The sequence below is a fragment of the Trachypithecus francoisi genome, unplaced genomic scaffold, assembly GCF_009764315.1.
Source record: "Trachypithecus francoisi isolate TF-2019V2 unplaced genomic scaffold, Tfra_2.0 Lachesis_group5, whole genome shotgun sequence".
NCBI classification, from domain to species: domain Eukaryota; kingdom Metazoa; phylum Chordata; class Mammalia; order Primates; family Cercopithecidae; genus Trachypithecus; species Trachypithecus francoisi.
In genome coordinates this window covers 101,036,301-101,056,735 of record NW_022681470.1, presented here as the reverse complement: position 1 = coordinate 101,056,735, position 20,435 = coordinate 101,036,301, and the positions used below count along the sequence as shown (strand labels likewise).

The window sequence follows — 20,435 nt, the reverse complement described above, 5'->3', positions numbered from 1 at the left end:
CCTTCATGACCTGGGAGATGGGTCAGAGAGCAGGAACGCCACCACCTGGTGCTCCAGTATACTTTCTCCCTTAATCCTCACAAGGCGTGATACGGTAGATTATTTTATGACAAAATAGTTTTATAATCATAGTTACCATTTACTGAGCATTTACTAAATGCTCATTTTTCTTGGATTATTTCATTTTGTCTTCATGACCCTAATAATAGGTTTAAAGATGAGAAAGCCAAGACTTAGAGAAGTTAAGTCTGTCCTAGGTGAAACGGACTTTTTAAGTTGTATAGCCTAGATTTAAACCCAAATCTGCCTTCATTGTTAACCACTGTAAGACACAGCCTCTTATTATTATCTGAGCCTCAGGGAAGTTATGACTTGCTGAAGGCCATCTAGTTAATAAATGGCAGACAGGATTTCAATCCAAGCCTCTGTGCTTCCCAGACCTTTATACTTTCTGGTCACTTAAGCAGGTGAGAATTACAGGAGGCTAGAATACACCTCCTGTGGGACAGCCACAGAAAACATTTAAAATACTTAACTTTGCCTTCCAGGGGCTCCACTCTGTAAAGTCCCAGGCAAAACAAGTATCTACCTCTCACTATTACTGAGCAGTCTATATCCTAGGGAACACATATAGAGCCAAAGGTCATTTGACACTGAACTTTATTTGTTCTGACCATCTGATACACTGTCCACCCTGCTGGGAAACAGAGACAATGCCCATGAGGGTGGGCCTCTGCAGAAGGCCAGAGACATGCCAAAATAAACACTGTGGTCAGGCCTCAGGAACAGCGTGGGAGGACAGGTTCTGTGACTGCCAGTCAACCACCCAATCAGGTCTTCTCTCTTCTCAGCTCTAAATGAGTGCTGATTCTTCAAAAGGCTCTCAGAGCTGCACTCTGGAGATCAATAACTGACTTCGATATCTCAAGTCTTGATCACAAAGAAATATAAGTTACCCAGTTGTCTATGAGACTCTAACTGCCTTTACTGGCCATGACCCAAATATGGAGTGGATTGGGGAGGGGTCAGAGATAGAAATTAACCTGGAGATTTCCAGTAAACACCAAGCAAGGGCTGGCAAACTGATTCCACCAGAGAAACCCTGCAAAATATGACCAAGGTTCTATAGGGTTGCCCCAGAAACACTTTCCTAGGAGCTATTTGTGCTGTATAACCAGTGCTGAGCAAGTAAGGGCTTGCTCCCCACAGTCCCATGCCACTCTCGAAGGCTTCTTAATGTGGACCCCTCACGTTAGATCCCATGCGGCTGCTGCTTCCCAAAGCTGGTAAAGTGAAAGCATTTCCCATCATCAAGCAGCAGTACTCTCTCTTCTGTCTGCTTTCTAAGCAGGCCCTAAGGAGGGCTCAAGAGTGAGTATAAGACTTGAGAGAAGCAGAGAAAATACTGCCTAGGTACACCCAGTCCTCCCTGCTATTCCAGCTCCAGCCACCTGAGGGCTCCTGGCTACAGAAAATCAGGCACCAGGCCCTGGCTTTGCTCCCAGAAAAGGCTGGGAATCAGGAAGCCTATGCCCAGCAAGCCTGGGGGCAGCTCTGTTTCACCAACACCTGAGGGCGGGCGAGTGCACCACAGGTCTCAGGTTTCAGGGGGGATGGCAGTTGCCTGTCTAAAAGGCTTCTCTGTTCCTTGGAATTGTACAGAATGTCTCTTGTGGCTTTTCCTCCTCCCTCCTTTTTTCCTGTTGACTCTCCCCATCCGGCTCTATGAATCACCAGAGTCCACAGGAAAGCAGCAGATGTTGACTTTACTCCTTTCAAGCCAACGTCAGCTCCCTCCTGTGGAGTGGGGAACAGGCAGGAAGGTGAGAGGGTGGAAGAATCGAGGAAGATAACTCTCATCCTTTCCAAACTGTGAGGGAAGATTAAGAGGGAATCTGAAAGGAGTCAGGCACCTAGGCAAAAAAATGATTGGTTCCTGGGGATAAAAGGACCCCAAAGAAAGGCCCCAGTGTTGGCTATGGAACCAGGATCATGAAGAGGAGGGACGCAGAGGGTGGGAGCATGGCTAGTTTCGGTGCCAGCTCTTCTTGTCTGAGGTAAAGCCTCTTCTCTAGCCAACAGTATCCCTAGGACTCAAAAGTCAAGTCAGGCTGCTGGTCTGGGGAGATAGTCCAGAGGCGGCTTCTTGTCCCATCTGAGCTCCCAAACCTCTGCTTTAATGCAAGTCTCTTGAAGAAGCTGCCAGGGAGGACTTTCTAGACCCTTATTCTACATTCATTGTTCCAACTTCTCTTCTCTTTTTTCTTCCTCAGGGATTTTCTTATGGGCAAAGAAGCCAAGCTGTAGAGGAAAAGATAAGCGTCATCGCCAAACGCCTAGACTGGGAACCTTGCCAGTAGCTCTCAGACTTATCTGAGATCTTCACTTTTGTTCTGTTTCCAAAAATGGAATTCAAATTTATTTTATTTGGCTTAGAATAATTTAACCAACATTTGTGGGGTACAGTGAAGGAGACTTGGGCATGACATCCACAGCCTGCTTAGCTGCCCAGCACAAATCCTGTTCTCTCTGCTATAATCAAGGATTCTTCAACTCATGGGCACCATGCTCCACACTCCCCACTAAAGCAGTGCTTACCTTCCACAGGCAGAAGACAAGGAGAGCAAGCAGGAGCAACCCTCCCAGGACACTGCCTATGAGGATCCACAGGGAGATGAGGATAGGCCGGGTCTGAACCACCTCCAGAAGGCTCTGTATGGAGAGAAGAGTAGTTTTCTACATGCATCCTGTAACCCAGCTAGTCTCATCCCACATTATACCAAAGCCAGCCCCCAAATAGAAGAAATAACCTCCTTCTACTTAAAGGAAAGAAACTGAGGCAGGAATGGCAGCAGCGGAACACTAGGATCCTGCTACCTGATGGAGATGCCTTCGTTCTGGAAAAGCCCACGGGTGGCCCTATCCCATACTCATCATCATTATTTTCACAGCTCTCAAACTCGGTCTCCAGCCCCACCTCACTCCAACGGGAGGCTTCAGTCAGCTGTAGGACACTGCCCTCCTCGGTTCCCAGCTCAAAGGTGCTGACCACCATCAGGGACTTGAACTTGGCCTGTGGAACAAGTGGATAGGAAGACATTTAAAATGAGCCATCACCAGGTGATGTAGTTCTTTAGAATCCCAACAGCAAAGTTGAGGCCGAGAGACAGTAACCTCAAGGGCTCTCAAGACTAGAAGAAAAGGCTGAAGACCAGTGGGAAAAGAGAGGAAGGATAATAGATGGAAAACCCCTGGTCACATCTGCTGCTGCTATTTGTTTTCCAAGGACAATCAGTACATCTGGTGCTTTACCTGAAATGCATTTTTTTTTTTTTTTTTTTTTTGAGACGGAGTCTCGCTCTGTCGCCCGGGCTGGAGGATCTCAGCTCACTGCAACCTCCGCCTCCCGAGTTTACGCCATTCTCCTGGCTCAGCCTCCCGACTCAGTCCCTCAGCTGGGACTACAGGCGCCCGCCACCTCGCCCGGCTAGTTTTTTGTATTTTTTAGTAGAGACGGGGTTTCACCATGTTAGCCAGGATGGTCTTGATCTCCTGACCTCGTGATCCGCCCGTCTCAGCCTCCCAAAGTGCTGGGATTACAGGCTTGAGCCACCGCGCCCGGCCTACCTGAAATGCATTCTACTTCTCTTTCCTTTGGCTGACCTCTACCCCTCCTTTAGATTGAAGTTTAGAAGCCATCCCCTCTGGGATTTAGGGAAATCATTCCTCCTAACCCCCACCAACCCTGGTGTTTACTTCTGTCTTTCACTCCTGAACTACAAGATCCTCCAGGTTAAAGGCTGTGCCTTACTAACTTTTGTGTCCTTGGTGCCTAGTAGATAGCACGGTGCCAAGTATGTAGCGGTTTCTTTTTTCTTTTCTTTTTTTTTTTTTTTGAGACGGAGTCTCTCTCTGTCACCCAGGCTGGAGTGCAGTGGCGTGATCTCGGCTCACTGCAAGCTCCGCCTCCCGGGTTCACGCCATTCTCCTGCCTCAGCCCCCCAAGGAGCTGGGACTACAGGCGCCCGCCACCACACCCGGCTAATTTTTTGTATTTTTAGTAGAGATGGGGTTTCACTGTGTTAGCCAGGATGGTCTTGATCTCCTGACATCATGATCCACCCGCCTCGGCCTCCCAAAGTGCTGGGATTACAGGCGTGAGGCACCGCGCCCAGCCATGAAGTGGTTTCTTAATAAATCTTTGTTGAAAGCATGAATAGATTAATGAAAAAAAGATACCAAAGAAGGACAAAGAGACTTGGAGAAGGATGGTTTATTGGACTTAACGTCCCTAAAACATATGATGACATCCCAGGGATCTTGTGTTATTCCAGGTAGATATGGGAAAGCACAACATCAACCTTAGTGCCAAATGCCATTACAATTAAGATGCCATTTCCCTGCCCAGGAGGAACTCACACTGACTCCTCACTACCTGTCATATTAAGTTCAATTTCTCCCTGGATTCAAAGGCCTTTCATAATCTAGATCCCTCTTGCCTATACAATCTTACTTCCCACCGCTCCCCAATACAAATCCTGCATGTAATATCAATTATTCAGTCATTTAGCAAAAATATATTAAGCACCTACAATGAGTTAGGCATGGGGGCTAAATGTTGGCGATATTCTCCTCAGTGTCAGCCTAATACAGGGCCTTTTTACGTAATAGGCACTTGATGGATTATTAACTGATTAAATGTAGGTATCCTGTAAATGTTGACTGATACAGCACTAAGGAATGGTCAGTGGAAGAAAATACAAGGATAATAACTTGTGTTCACCATATGTCCAGCTCATTATTCATTTATTCTTTATAACAACTCCATGAAATTGGTATTATCTTCCCCGTTTAGAGATTAGGAAAAAGAGGCTTAGGGAGATGAAATAACTTGCTCATGGTCAAATAGCTAGTAAGAGGCCGGGCGCGGTGGCTCAAGCCTGTAATCCCAGCACTTTGGGAGGCCGAGACGGGCGGATCACGAGGTCAGGAGATCGAGACCATCCTGGCTAACATGGTGAAACCCCGTCTCTACTAAAAAATACAAAAAATTAGCCGGGCGAGGTGGCGGGCGCCTGTAGTCCCAGCTACTCGGGAGGCTGAGGCAGGAGAATGGTGTGAACCTGGGAGGCGGAGCTTGCAGTGAGCTGAGATCCGGCCACTGCACTCCAGCCTGGGCGACAGAGCGAGACTCCGTCTCAAAAAAACAAAAACAAAAACAAAAACAAATAGCTAGTAAGAGGCAAAAGTGAAACTTGAACATGGGTCTGTCTACCTCCAAAACCTATGCTAAAGTTCCAGAAAGGAGCAGAAGAGGGGAGTAGTAGAAAAGGAAAGGCTTACTCTTCGGAAAAATTCATTGTGAACCAGCCTCAATAGTCCAACAGAGACCTCGGTCCCCTTTGCCAGCTGCCCAAGGTGGCACCTCACCACCTGACACTGAGTATTGCTCCCATTCTAACAGAAGAGAGAGAGACAGACAGATCAGGACTCTGTGGTGGAAAGATCCTCTTTCCCCACCTCTAGTTCACACAGTCTTGTCTCAAGGCACCTGACTCCATTTTCATTCCCACTCCAGATCAGACCCTGGGGTGGAAAGATCCCTTCTTCCCCACTCCAGATCCTATCCCCTTGTCCAGGGCATCCAACTCCACTTGCATTCCCACTCCGGACACCCCCTTGTGACTCATACCAATCTGTTTGTGTGTTGAAGCTCCTCTGGATGCACAGGGGGTGCTGGGGGTTCAGTCAGATTCTGCACTGTGCAGCTTGCCTAGGGGAAGATCCAACTTGAAAGACCCTCCTGATGGGGTGGGGCTAGCCACTCAAGGCTGAGCTGGAACATACCCACACCTTGCAGTTCTTCCCCTTATAATCCCTTTTTCTTCTCCCAAATAAGCCACATGTGTAAAAAGAAAGCCCCTCCAGAGAGAGGAGCCCCAAGAGTAGCAGCCCAACAGATAAAGAGCTGGTGTGGTGTCCAGCTTCAGTGAGTCCACCAGCTCAAGGGAGCAGGACTCCATGCCCTCCTAGACCAGACTCACATTGTTAGTGATGACTTGAGACAGTGATAGGAAGTAATTGCCCCCATGGGCCACAGCTGGAAGGAGGGCTGAGATGATGAGGCCACTGACCACATAGCAGCCTAGGTTCTGAACCTAAGAGGAAGGTTGGGAATAGTAAGAAGTGGGAGACGGAAGGCCCTTCCTCATCTGTTCCCCTTCACCCTAGATACCATTAAAATCCAAGAGAGACCCTTCCAATCCTTTTCCCACAAAGCTGTTGTTCTCCCACCTCCCCTTCATGCCAAGACCCCTCCAGCTTCTCACCCTAAGAGTGGTTTTGAATTCTGGGCCAGGACCCACTGGGAGGGTCCCATATGGGTGAACCTCATAGCGGTGCAGGGTAGACTCACTGTGTGAACACCAAGTCAGGAAGTACATGGTCACAGCCATGACACAGACACAGGAGCACATGATCAGCACACAGACATGGATTCAGAGGAGGCAGGGCCAGCACATGGATAAAGAGATGGGGGTACATGCAGAAGACAGAAGTAGAACATGACACAGACAATGCAAGCTTTATGGCTACATCCCATATCCCCTCATCCCAGCTCCAGTGCCCAAGGCCTGGCAAAACCTTATATCTAGGAAAGTAAGATGCTTAAAAGGGAAGGTTCAGCATGAATAGGATTAAGGGCAAAAAGACTGAGCAGCCGCAAGGGCTTGGGTTTTTGGAAACACTGAGGCACATGGAAAGGGAGGAAAGCAGCATAAGGGTATGAGTGTGAGGGGAGAACTGGGTCCCACCTAGAAGCTGGGCCTACCTAGAGAAGAGGAGATGGGGCTCATATTGGATGTGGGCTGAGGTCTGGGCTGTGTTATCTCGAAGGGTTCCATCTCTCTCCAGGCTGTCACTGTAGGATCAGAGGGGAGAGGCTCACATCTCAAACCCTCCTCAGAAGACACCCTTCTCTGCTAATAGAGGAATCAGTGTTGTTCCTCCCCACCCCTCTAGTCAAGACTCAGTAGGAGGAGAGGTCTAGAAGAAAGTTCCGTCATTCTCACCTGCTGGCAGTCAGCTTCACGAAGACTTGGCTCAGGAGAGAGGAGCAGCTAAACTCGAACTCTAGCAGAAAGGTCACCTAGGGGCAGGGGACACGGGGTAATGGTAGAGTCTTCCTCATGGAACAACTATAGAGGAACAGGAGCCCTTGTGTGCCTCCTTCCCTGAAGTCCCAGGACCCTCAGATCCCAGCCTCTGGGACCTCCTTTTCATCCTAGACCCCAACTCACCTTGGCTCCAGTCTGGAAGACAGGATGCCCCACAATGCAGAGCCTGGCATGAGTAGAAGGGGCTGCACATTCCACCTTTATTGGGCTGTCTCTCTGAGGGCAGGGGAATGGAGATGGAAGCTGGAGCTGGGGCTGCAACTGCTGTCCTACCCACAGCCTCTAAACACTGAGCCATTCTCTAGAACACCTCACAGCTGAGGCCAGTACCCCAACCTTCTTCCTCCTCCTTTCTTTCCTTCTCCCACACCCCCTCCTCCATGGGCACCTGAGGAGTGAGACTGGCCAGGTGGAGGTTTCTAGAGAAGATGAGACTCAGGCTAGTATTGTAAGCATTTTCCTTCCTGTTCTCCAGAGTTGCAGATACCAGCGCTTTCCGCCGGCCACCTCGAACCACAAATGGGGCCTTCCTGGGAATGATGAATGAGGGAGAGACCAGGAGTTGAAGGAGGGGAGTGCCAAAAGTCTCACTTTTGTTGTCATGGGTAAGAAACAACCCCCTACCCTCAGCTCCCTTCGAGTCCCTTCCAGTCTGTCTCAGGTCACCCTGGTTTGCCCAGTACATGTTCATCCAACCTGGAGCCTCTGATGTCCATATTCACTTGAAGCACCAGGTCTGTAACACATTCATTGTCAGGGCCACAATCCTTTGAGAAGGGGACCTGGAAGAAAGGGAAGGGGCTAAGGGTTGAGAGGAAAGCAAGGAGGAAAGGAATAGAATAGGGGAAAAGTGAAAAGACAAAAGTGGGTATATTTTTATTAGAGGAGCCCAGGTCAGATTTCACCATGATCTCATGTCTTCTCCCTCCCTTTTCTCTTGAAAGAGGGCAGTGTTGGGAGCAAGGGGCAGGGCATGGCACTGCTGACCAGCTTTTGTATAGAGGTGGGTGAGCCCTCATCCAGCACAGGCCCTGGCTTTGTGGTATTGTCCAAGGCAAAGGTCACGGTAAAGGCCACAGGCCGGAGGTAATCTGACGTATCCTGAAGGAAAACAGAGTCACAGAGTCAAGGATCATGTGATAATTGTAGTGATCATTTATGAAGCATTTTCTGTATGCTGGGCACTGTCCTAAGATCTTAACTGTATTACTAAATTTAATATTAATACAACTCCTATGATATAGTTCTTATTATTATCACCCCTTTGCAGACAAGAAAACTGAGGGTTGGACTTGCCAGAATTCATAGGTGGTAAATGGCACAGCTAGGATTCAAACCCAGATCAGCCCTGACTCCAAAGTCTGAATCATCTCATTTCCCAGCTTTGGCTTTCTTGCTGATCCAGCTGAAATTCCTCCTCTGACCCAGACTTCTCTTCATTCTCAGTTCCTGCCCTTTCCTTACCAGCACATGGAAGTGTAGCTGCTCACAAGTGACATTCCCCACACTGAGTCGGAGCCTCCGAGGGGACAGCCTCTGGCCAGAACCATCAAATGCTGCACGTGCCCCAGCCGTCCATTCATCCAGTGATGCTGTGAACTTCATGTCTGAATGAAGGAGGCAAGAATAAGGGTGGAAGGGGTCTAGTGAGGAAGGCAGACAAGGAATTGAGAGTTGCCTGTGATGCGCTTTAGTCACTCACAGAATCGGCGATCCCAGCGACCAGGAGTACGGGAGGTCACTTGGAAGCAGAGGGCTGCAGTCAGACAGACTGCCTCCTGGCCTCGCCGCCTACAGTCCCTCTGAACCACACTGATGGCCTGTGGGGTCACCTCCAGTGATGGGGCCAGATGGACAATGGGCCGGGAGCTGGGAACAGTGTGGAAAAGAAATCCTATCAGTAGGAGGTAAGCCCTTGAGAAGCGCAAGCCCAGTGTTTGCTTCCCCATGGTCAAAACAAAGAAGGAGGGGCTGAATGCACGTGTCACCCTCCCCCGGAGCCCTCTGACAGAAGTAAGACAATAGATTCATGTCATTGATCTTTTTTTTTTTTGAGATGGAGCTCACTCTGTGGCCCAGGCTGGAGTGCAGTGGGGCGATCTCAGCTCACTGCAACCTCTGCCTTCTGGGTTCAAGCGATTCTCCTGCCTCAGCCTCCCGAGTAGCTGGGATTACTGGCGCCCACCACCATGCTTAGATAATTTTTTGTATTTTTAGTAGAGATAGGGTTTCACCTTGTTGGCCAGGCTGGTCTTGAACTCCTGGCCTCAAATGGTCCTCCTACCTTGGCCTCCCAAAGTGCTGGGATTACAGGTGTGAGCCACTGTACCCGGCCCTAGATTCACATCAATAAGCAATTATATGCTAGGCACTGTGTTAAAATCATTATATGGATTATCTCATTTAACCCTCACAATAAACCTATAAGGTAGGTACTATTACTATTGTCATTTTTTAAACTAAGGAATGGAGGCACAGAGTAAGTTGACCAAGAAACCCAAATCTCAGTCTGTGACTTTAAGGCCCTTGCCTTTAACAGCTATGCTATGCTGTCCACTGCTACCTGAGCTGGGACCCCTCACCTGAGCAGGATGGCTGCCCCCTGGGCACCCACAGCCACATCGACCAGATCATCTCCATCCAGATCTAGCCGGCCATCCACACTTCGGCCAAAGTAGCTGAGGGCATGTGACATGGAGGCAGCAGCAATCCTCTGAGAGGAAGAGAGAGGAGACTAAGGCAGGGACCCATACACCTAGTTTCTCAGGCCTCCTGCCTTGCTCTTTCTTTATTTTTACTTTATTTATTTTATATATATATATATATATATATTTTTTTTTTTTTTTTTGAGATGGAGTTTCACTCTTGTTGCCCAGGCTGGAGTACAATGGTGTGATCTTGGCTCACTGCAACCTCCGCCTCCCAGGTTCAAGCGATTCTCCTGCCCCAGCCTCCCAAGTAGCTAGGATTATAGGCATGCGCCACCAGGCCCAGCTAACTTTTTGTATTTTTAGTAGAGTTTCATCATGTTGGCCAGGCTGGTCTCCAACTCCCGACCTCAGGTGATCCACCTGCCTCAGCCTCCCAAAGTGCTGGGATTACAGACGTGAGCCACCACGCCCGGCCATGCCTTGCTCTTTATAATCCTCCCATCAGTCCTGGGAATAAGAGAAACTTGCCTGTGTTCAGGAGTTCTTAGTTCAGCAACCTGTATTCTACCCCACTGCCTTATGTTTTTGCCTACTAATAAAAGCACTTGTTCAGTTTGGGTCTCAAGCCAAGGGCACTATTGACAAGCAAAGAGAATCCCCCTACTCCTCTTCCTACAACCATGCCCCTGCTTTATTTGGGTACTCCTGACCTGGGCAGGATGGGGCCTGACTCCACTCTGGGTTCCATGGTACAGGTACAGTGCTCCCTGGTGCCCATCCTCCAGAGGTGCCCCCACAGCCACATCAGCAAAACCATCTTGGTTCAGATCAGGAAGAGCACTCATGGCAAAGCCAAACCGAGCATCCTGGGGGGGTTCTGGCTGAAGTTTTCCTTGGAGGGTCAGCAAGGACTGCTGGTGGAGGAGAGAAGATAGAAGATGCTAATCCAGCAGCCCCAACCTCTCAGCAAACCCTCAAATATGTGCACCCTCCCTCCTTTCCTCCCTCACCCCCACAACGCAAGTCCAGGGCAGGGGGTCCCAGCCAGTCTCACCTGGCCCACCAGATACACATAAACACGTCCTGTTTCCTTGTTCTGGGGTCCCAGGAACATGGGGGCAGCCACAAGTAAGACATCAGTTGTTCCGTCCCTATCTGTATCCAATGGGCAGAGCTCACTGCCAAAGTATGAACCAATCTGGGGAATGGTGGGTGATAATGACCCCAGAGAAAAGGGAAGGTGACTGTAGACAAGTGGACTCAGTGGGAAGAACTCACCAGCCTGCAAGTCTGCTCCTTACATCCCTGACAGACTCTGCCAACCAGAATTCCGCACAGACTTTGCAGGCCCCTCTCTTACCCACTTCACACTCCTCCCCAAGAGCCCGGAGGTCCCTGGGAATCCAAAGGTCCCACTCTTCCTTGGATGCCCTACCTGCTCCCCCTGGAGGCTCTGGGCAACCCTCACAGCCCCATCTTTCTTAAGCTGGAAGGCGATGACTTTTCCTCGATGTCTAAATCGAGGAGCCCCAGAGAGAAACAGGCGGCGTCCACCCCGCAAAAGCATGGAAGAAACAGAGTAACCTAGAAGTGAGCAAAGTAACAGAGTAGTAAAGGAAAAGAAGATGGGGTCCAAAGTAGGGGGTTCCCTAAAGGCACAGCGGGAGGTCCCAAGGGAAGTAGCAAGAGGTCAATGAGAAACCTCATGAGTTAAGAGGGAGTATTTCATACCCCCCAACTAGGGATGTATTTCCTCCCCTACCCTGCAAGTCCTCTGCAACTCTCTGCTACTCACCCAGGTAGGCTGCATGGTTCTGCAATGCAGAGGGGAACTCGTCTTCCAGAGCCATTCGTGGGGGGAAAAGGTGGTGACCTCCTTCAAGCCATAGCACAGAGCCCCCCCAGTCATAGGCCCCCACCATCCCAAAGAGAATCCCATCCTGTGGACAGAAGCAGATGGCGTCACTGAGAAGACAGTGGGGAATAAAGGGAAAAAAACATTCCAGGAGTGAAAAGATCACTGAGGGTCTGCTGGGCTCAGTTGGAAAGGCACGGGAAGGTCAGCATGGAGGCTGGTTAAAGGAGGAATCTGGAGGGCCCTGTGGTTGAAGTTATCTGAGTCAGAGAATGGGAGAAGTCATAAAGGGGTCAATCTGTCCAACCTTTAGCCGATGAGTGGAGAAACCAATCTGAGACATTTCCAGCCCAAAGGAGCTTTCATTTTCTGCATGGGACCCTTAGTCGTGAGAAAATATTGAGACAATATCAGGGGAAGACAGTTTCCCCTTTGACCTACGGAATTCACTCCAGAGCCCCACCTACACTCCAGAACTTCTCCTGCTCTGTCCATTTCTCCAGAGTAATCCTCACCTTCGAGGCCAAAAATCCGATCTCCTAGGGCATCCACAATGTCAGTCAGAGCAGCCTCATCTGTGACATTGAAGAAGAATCGCTCATCTGGATCACTGGCAATAGTTCTAATTTCTCTCAGGAAAGAGCTGGGATCTCGCTGCCGCCGGAGGTAGTGACCAAGGACCTAAGAGGTCATAAGATCAAGGAATGAGACGTTAGAGTTGGCACAGAACACAGCCAACTAACATGATGAGGCTGAAGTCTGGGAAGTAGTTAATGCCCTTGTTTTCCTCAAGTTCCCAGTCCTTGGACAGTTCACAAGACACTGCCCCCTTGCGACCCCCCAACTCTTCCAGATCCAGGGTGAATTCTCACTGCAATCCCATAGCGTGTCACTCTTCCAGCCTCACAGGTCTTCAGTGCTGCAGGAAGCTTCTCTCCATCATGGGACTCTCCATCAGTGACAACCACCAGTAGCCTGGCAGCCTCGGGTCGGCCCCCATGGGACTGACTGAACCCTTCTGTGCTGAGAAGAGAAAGGAGTGAGGTGTGATCAGATGTATGCAGACACACACAAACACACACACACACACACACACAGGATTTAACATCAGCACTTCACTGAGGTCAGGCATCTTGCTTTTAGGCCATTTCTTGAGTATTTAACATGGAGATGGCATGGAATGAGAGCTCAAATGTTTGAATGTCATAGAACATACAGAGTAGCTTATCAATCTAAATAAGTACAACATTCATACACTCAGATTCATTCAACAAATATTATACTTGGGAGGATAAATACTAAGGAAATATAGAATAGAAGAGAATGGTCTGGGCAGGGACTCCTCCCAGACATGAGTTGTTTTGTTTTGTTTCAATTTTACCACTGTGCCCCTAGAGATGAGTTTTGGATCATGTTTGGAACGTGAGCTAGGACATCAGTAGTGGAGAACCTGTGGGCCAGGATCACTGTTGGAGTGGAGGGATAGAAAGATACTTCTGTCTGTGAAATATGGAAAGACACAGACATAGACACTTTGTAGAAATGTAGTGAGAAGGAGTGCAATGACAGCCCACTTAGCCTTCCTCTGTGTACCATTAGTGTACATACAAAGAAAGTATGCAAGACATCTTGGGATATATACACTGCACTCCAAACCTGCCCTAACTTCTCCTTCTTGTTTTTTTTTTCTTTTTTTTTTTTAAAGGGAAAGTTTTATTTTATTTCTTTATTTTATTTTATTTTTGAGATGGAGTTTTGCTTTTATTGCCCAGGCTGGAGTGCAATGGCGTGATCTCGGCTCACCGCAACCTCCACCTCCCGGGTTCAAGAGAGTCTCCTGCCTCAGCCTCCTGAGTAGCTGGGATTACAGGCATGTGCCACCATGCCTGGCTAATTTTGTATTTTTAGTAGAGATAGGGTTTCTCCACGTTGGTCAGGCTGGTCTCAAACTCCCGACCTCAGGTGATCTGCCCGCCTCAGCCTCCCAAAGTGCTGGGATTACAGGCATGAGCCACCGCACCCAGCCCTGCCCTAACTCTTCTAAGGCTTCATTGCTCTAGCTTCCCACACCTCTCTTCCCAGTGCCTCACCAGGCCACCATTATTGCTTGGGCAGTCTTTGTTTCTCGTCCCTCCCGCCGACTGAGGTTCTTTGCTGCTCTCACCACTTCTTCCTTCGTTCGGAAATCTCCCAGGGACCACTCATGTACAGGGCTCTCCCCATACTGTACCAGTCCCACCTGGGAATAAAGCGCATTCAAATGAAATGTATGTATGTGAGATCGGGGGAGAGGAGGAAGAAGAAAGTATGTAAGAAGAGGAGAGATGAACACCTGGATACTACTGAAGACAACACCTACATTTATCCCCTCTCTCTCTGTCTCTCCCCTTCCAAGCCCATCCATATTGCTTTTCTCTCTCTAAGAAATGGGGTCTCACTCTTTCACCCAGGCTGGAGTGCAGCTGTGTGATCAAAGCTCACTGCAGCCTCAAACTCATGGGCTCAATTGATCTCTTACCTCAGCCTCCTGAGTAGCTGGGACTGCAGGTGCATGCCACCATGCCTGGCTAATTTTTTTTTTTTTTTCATATTTTTAGAGATGAGGTCTCACTATATTGCCCAGGCTAGTCTTGAACTCCTGGCCTCAAGGGATCCTTCCACCTCCACCTCTTGAGTAGGTGCCACAAGCAACTGCACCCAGCTCATATTGCCTTCTCTTACCTGTATCTGTTCCGGGTCAATAAACAGTTTCCCTACCAGTCTTCGTAGGAAAGTCTGAACTTCAGACCAGGGGTAGATGCTGTTGGAGCCATCCAAGACGATGACAACATCCATGTATGTTGGGCAGCCTAGAAGGAAGGGGGAAACTGAGGTAGAAGACACTGAGCTGGGGGCAACAAAGGAAAGAGGTCACAGGAGGACACATTCAATTTAGACATTTATAAGGCACTCTTACATGCAAAGAAGGTACTGTGCCAGGCTCTGTGTAAGTGTAGAAATTAATAAAAGATTCCTTTAGTAATCTTTAGTAATTGTGTATATGTAAGTATATATATAAATGTATATATGTGTGTATATATGCATATATAGGTATATAAACACACACATATACACATTTATATACATATATAATTTATATATACAATGCTCTAAAAAACAAGAAGGAATTAAATGCTAGGTAGGAACATAGCATGACTCTGTACAGTGGGGGAACAAAAGCAGATTGGTTCTGATGGTGGGGAATGAAACATGGTAGCAACTAAGAAGATAGTAAAGACTGAAAATATTTAAGGAGAAGAGAATATTAGGAAAGGCATGTGGGTAGAGAACATTTTGTTTGTTTTTGAGACAGAGTCTCACTCTGTTGCCCAGGCTGGAGTGTAGTGGCATAATCATGGCTCACTGCAGCCTCGACCTCCTGGGCTCAAACGATCTTCCCACCTTGGCCTCCTGAGTAGCTGGGACCACAGGCATGCACCACCATGCCTGGCTAATTTTTTTATTTTTTATTTTTGTAGAGATGCCCAGGCTGGTCTCAAACCTCCAGACCTCAAGCAATCCTCCTGCCTTGGCCTCCCAAAATGTTGGGATTACAGGCATGAGCCACTGTGCCAGGCCAGATCATGGACTCCTGATAAGGAGTCCGAGTTATTATTATTATTATTTTTGAGATGGTGTCTTGCTTACTCTGTCACCCAGGCTAGAGTGCAGTGGCACAATCTTGGCTCACTGCAACCTCCACCTCCTGGGTTGAAGCGAGATTCTCCTGCCTTAGCCTCCCAAGTAGCTGAGATTGCAGGCATGCACCACCACGCCCGGCTAACTTTTGTGTTTTTTTTTCTTTTTTTTTTTTTTGAGACAGGTCTCACTCTGTCACCAGAACTGGAGTGCAGTGGCACGATCTCGGCTCACTGCAACCTCCACCTCCCTAGCTCAAGCGATTCTCCTGCCTCCACTTCCCGAATAGCTGGGACTACAGGTGCTCACCACTACGCCCAGCTAATTTTTGTATTTTTAGTAGAGATGGGGTTTCACCATGTTGGCCAGTATGGTCTCGATCTCTTGATCTCATGATCTGCCCGCCTCGGCCTCCCAAAGTGCTGGGATTACAGGCATGAGCCACCACACCTGGCAATTTTTGTACTTTTTTAGTAGAGATGGGATTTCACCATGTTGGCCAGGCTGGTCTTGAACTCCTGACCTCAAGTGATCTGCCCACCTTGGCCTCTCAAAGTGCTGGGATTACAGGTGTGAGCCACCATACCTGGCCAGGAGTCTGAATTCTAATCTGTCAGGAAACATGGAGCTTTTGCAAGCATATTAGGTAACGATGAGGACAGCCATGCAGGCCCTCTGCCAGGCATCATACCCCTTTGCCCCATCTTTTTCCCACCCAGTATCCCCTTCTGGGAACCAAGTACTCAGCCTTCCTCTGGCTCACGTTGGGCAGTGGGTGCCAGGCTTCCCTGAGGCCGGAATGAAGCATCCACACGGGCACATATCCCAGAACTGAAGACAGAGCTGCCACAAGCACGAGACCAGAGAGGGGCACAGGCCTGGGGATGGGGAAAATAGTTACTCCCAGGCTTGGGAGGGCACCCTCAGAACATGTTCCCAGTTGAAGGAGGCATGAAGACCACCCCCTGACATTACCTACCTTGCTTTCTAGGTTTTTAACTTCTTGGCCCCTCCACACAGACCATTTTCCCTTACCACACTGCTCTTTTTTCTATTATGGACCTTCAGAGACACTGCCACCACCCTTTCCTTAGCTCACCATGAATCCCCCATCACCATCTGTCTCTAACAGAGACATCCCCAGGTGCATATTCACAGCAGGATGAGATGAATTTCCCAGTTGGTAGTCACCTGGTTGGAAGGAGGTAGAAGAGAATGAGATCATGGTGTCACAGATGGGGTGCTTGAATTCATATGATTTTGGAGGAGAATGAGCAGGGATTGGTATCAGATTGGGGACAGTGGATTTTAGGGGTGAAAAAGCTGAGGTATAGGGAGTTGAAGCTTCTAGAGTATCAAGGTCAGGGTTTAGGAGAAGGGTCAGGCATCTTCTTACCTAAGTGGCTCTTGGCACATGGGGCATCGTGGGCGCCCCCTACAGGGCAGCGATAAACATCCCCCCTCCGGTCGCCTGAAGGCCCATCCCAGGGGGCGCCCACCAGCATCCTGGGAAGAGGATGTGAATATAAGCATAGGGCGAACATGACCCTTGACATAGGCCAAAGGGAAAAAGCATGGAGGTGGCAAGTTTAGAGCCCCAGCCACTTCCAAAAGGCCAGATTAGTTTAGAGTCCCATCTATCTTGCCTCCCCTTTGTTAGCACTACTGCAGTCCCAGTCCCCTGGCACTCCAGTTTCTTCCTCACCATCGCTGTCCACCCCCAATATGTTGTAAGACACTGTATCCAAATTCAGCTTCTGGTGGCCCTGGGAATAGGCGCAGGTGATGTTCATCCAGGTTAAAGGGGGAGCAGAGACCTGTGGGGCCAGGATCATAAGGTTAGCATGAGGTAGTGAATGGCTAGAGGCACAGCCAGAGAGAAGCTATGAGGGAGCATCTCAATCTCAGTCTTTCTGCCTGCTTTTTCACTCATAAGCTTTTCTGGCCTCTCTCAGTGTCTTGTGCTCAGAACCCCAGGCAAAGATGATCCCCTTCCTGTGTTTGTGTCCAGATGCCTAACCTGTGGCCCTCTGCCATGCTGATGCACAGCTGTATTTCCATTCCCACCCCTGAAATTTCATTCACAGACATTGTCTGAAAAGGTCAAGTTACTCTTTTCCACAACATTCCTCCCACACACACTCCTCAACAAACTGTGAGAGTCAAAAGATGGAGAGGGCCTTTCTGTATCCCCAGAACAACCATTGCTTCCAATTCTCCCCAACATAGGGGGAATGAAAGGAAGCTAAGAAGCACCGCATGTCTGGCTCTCTCCTTCTCTATCTCTTCCTGACTCCCAGTGTCATTGTCACACTCTCACTGTCTTTTTCCAGTGTCTAGGTCTCTGGTTGATTCCAGCCTTGGCAATCTCAGTGGTAATTAACTGGGTGGGGCCACCCGCCTGCCCACACACATAGTTTGCCATCCATCCTTGCCAAGGGTCCCATCACCCTGAAGTTTCCCACAACCTGCCTCCTTTTTAACTCATCTACTCTCCCAACTGCACCTTCCATCCCCACCGCCAACCTCCATGGTTTCCTCAGCCTTTAGCCCACTCTAAAGGTGGCCGACCCTGGCTGATCTTCCCTTTTGACCCCAATGCCTTTAAAATCAGAGCTGGTATTTTAGGAAACAATGATTACAGGGCACTGCCAAGGAAAAACTCCAGGCCTCTTGTCCTTCCCATGGTCCTTTCCCCAACTATGTCTTGCTCTGTACTTCTAAGCAACCCCTCTCAGGCTACCCCCCCACCATTACCAATGGCTATAGCTTTATCCCAAACCATGCTCATTTTCAGAAAGGTGTTTTGTATGTGAGCAGTTCTGCATCCAGAAAACTGGCAGGGCTGTATGACTAGAAACTGCAGCTCATTGGTTAGATAAACCCAGAGTTCTGACCACATAGTTAGTCAGTTATGCCTCAGGCCCCAGGGACCACCAAGGGTAAGAAGTTAGGGAGGGGATAATAGGAATCAGACTAGCCACATGGAAAGTCACATCACATTTCTTTTTTGTCTCCTTACTCCTATAGGGCTTAGGATGAAGATTTTATATATTTAGATACAAATCTCAGCCAAGCATGCTGGCTCATGCCTATAATCCCAGTACTCTCGGTGGCTGTGGAGGGCGGATTGCTTGAGTCCAGGAGTTAAAGACCAGCCTGGCCAACATGGCAAAACGCTGTCTCTACAAAAAAAAAAAAAAATTAGCCAGGCGTGGTAGCACATGCCTATAGTCTCAGTTACTCGGGAGGCCAAGGTGGGAGGATCACCTCAGTCTGGGAGGTTGAGGCTAGAGTGAGCCATGATCATGCCACTGCATTCCAGCTTGAGTGACAGAGTGAGACCCTGTCTCAAAAAAAAAAAAAAAAAAATTAGCTGGGTGTGGTGGCGCGCACTTAGTGGTCCCGACTACTGAGCTATGGTTGCACCACTGCAGTCCAGCCTAGGCAACAAAGTAAGACCCTATCTTTAAAAAATAATAATTATAATGATTATTATTAGATACAAATCTTACACAAGGTCCTAGGCAGCTTTAGCCCCTGCCAGTCTCAATATTGAAACAGTCATATGTGAGGGCCTAAAAATGCACAAGGACACAGACACACATAACAAGAAATGTAGAACCAGTGTTCGCTTCCTAAATCCCAAAGAATTTTAACTCTAATGGTCCCAATTCCAAACGATCTATGTATCTTCCATTCCCACCAGAAACCAAGAAGTTAACTTCCCTCACCTGTCAGGAACACCAGGGGCAAGAACAGGTGAGTGATGAGGGGGAGTTCCATGCCTGATCGGTTTCTGTCCGGTATGAGAAGTCCTCTGGCCTCTGTCTGTCCCTCTCCTTTTCTGTTTTCTTTACTTTCCCTCCCATCCTGCCCCCTCCCAATGGCAGCTAAAAATAAAGTTGGAAGGAATGGGAGGAGTGACGGTGGGGAACTGTGGGGAGCCCCAGACCAAGGAAAGGACTGAGCCATCTTAGTCTATTTCTCTGCCTTGGTGCTGCCACCTGGAGGCCTCATCTCTATATCCAGAGAACATTTTTTTTTTTTTTTTTTTTGAGATGGAGTCTCGCTCTGTCGCCCAGGCTGGAGTGCAGTGGCCAGATCTCAGCTCACTGCAAGCTCCGCCTCCCGGGTTTACGCCATTCTCCGGCCTCAGCCTCCCAAGTAGCTGGGACTACAGGCGCTCGCCACCTCGCCCGGCTCGTTTTTTGTATTTTTTAGTAGAAACGGGGTTTCACCGTGTTAGCCAGGATGGTCTCGATCTCCTGACCTCGTGATCCGCCCGTCTTGGCCTCCCAAAGTGCTGGGATTACAGGCTTGAGCCACCACGCCCGGCCAGAGAACATTTTTTTTTTTGTCCATTTCTGCTATTTCTTTTTTTTTTACTGTTTGTTGTTGCCAGGTCAATAATGCTTTCCTCAACTTTGGAACAGGAGTGGGAGATGGATTCTTCTTTTATAAGAAAAGAAATCTTAAACTTTTATCTAAAAGTTTTTAGACAAATTATTTATATTGAGAATACAGACAGGGTTTCACTATGTTACCCAAGCTGGTCTTGAACTCCTGAACTCAAGGAATCCTCCCACCTCAGTCTCCCAAAGTGAGCCACTGCACCCGGCCGGGGGATAGGAGATAGGTTCAGATTCTTTTTTTTTCTTTGTTAAGGCAGAGTCTCACTCTATCACCCAGGCTGGAGTGCAGTGGCGCAATCTTGGCTCACTGCAACCTCTGTCTCCTGGGTTCAAGCATTTCTCATGCCTCAGCCTCCCAGGTAGCTAGGACTACAGGCACATGCCACCATGCCTGGCTAATTTTTGTATTTTTAGTAGAGGTGGGGTTTCACCATGTTGGCCAGGCTGGTCTTGAACTCCTGACCTTAAGTGATCCACCTGCCTTGGCCTCCCAAAGTGCTGGGATTACCAGCGTGAGCCACCAACCTGGCCGATAGATTCTTTTTACCTCCTAACCTTATTTATCTCAACCTGGAATATGGAAAATGAAAGAGCTGACAGCAGTGGTATCATTTTCTCTACCCACCCAGGGGAGTCCCAACATGTGAAGACACAGCTCCAA

The 20,435-nt window shown here is 48.7% G+C and overlaps 1 protein-coding gene across 3 annotated transcripts; it reads right to left on the bottom strand.

The window, feature by feature from the left end:
• Nucleotides 1-643: 643 nt before the first annotated feature.
• ITGA10 (integrin subunit alpha 10) lies at nt 644-19,398 on the bottom strand. 3 transcript variants are annotated; one of them, XM_033197859.1, is made up of 30 exons: nt 19,094-19,398; nt 17,065-17,176; nt 16,756-16,865; nt 16,459-16,550; nt 16,123-16,237; nt 14,403-14,530; nt 13,772-13,920; nt 12,554-12,704; nt 12,197-12,362; nt 11,989-12,062; nt 11,622-11,766; nt 11,262-11,410; nt 10,881-11,024; nt 10,537-10,740; nt 9,758-9,888; nt 8,878-9,044; nt 8,640-8,782; nt 8,163-8,276; nt 7,872-7,957; nt 7,564-7,705; nt 7,299-7,391; nt 7,071-7,147; nt 6,830-6,919; nt 6,330-6,414; nt 6,045-6,158; nt 5,693-5,773; nt 5,344-5,457; nt 2,978-3,073; nt 2,599-2,712; nt 644-2,301 (listed from the first exon to the last, which is right to left on the bottom strand). In XM_033197859.1, the coding sequence occupies exons 1-30, from the start codon at nt 19,332-19,334 to the stop codon at nt 2,236-2,238; spliced, it is 3,693 nt and encodes a 1,230-aa protein (XP_033053750.1). In that variant the 5' UTR covers nt 19,335-19,398; the 3' UTR covers nt 644-2,235. The 3 variants fall into 3 exon arrangements, 2 of the variants coding, with proteins under 2 accessions (XP_033053750.1, XP_033053752.1); XM_033197861.1 differs by having other exon boundaries at nt 10,537-10,737; XR_004434011.1 differs by lacking the exons at nt 644-2,301; nt 2,599-2,712; nt 2,978-3,073; nt 5,344-5,457; nt 6,330-6,414.
• Between the last annotated feature and the right edge of the window lie 1,037 nt (nt 19,399-20,435).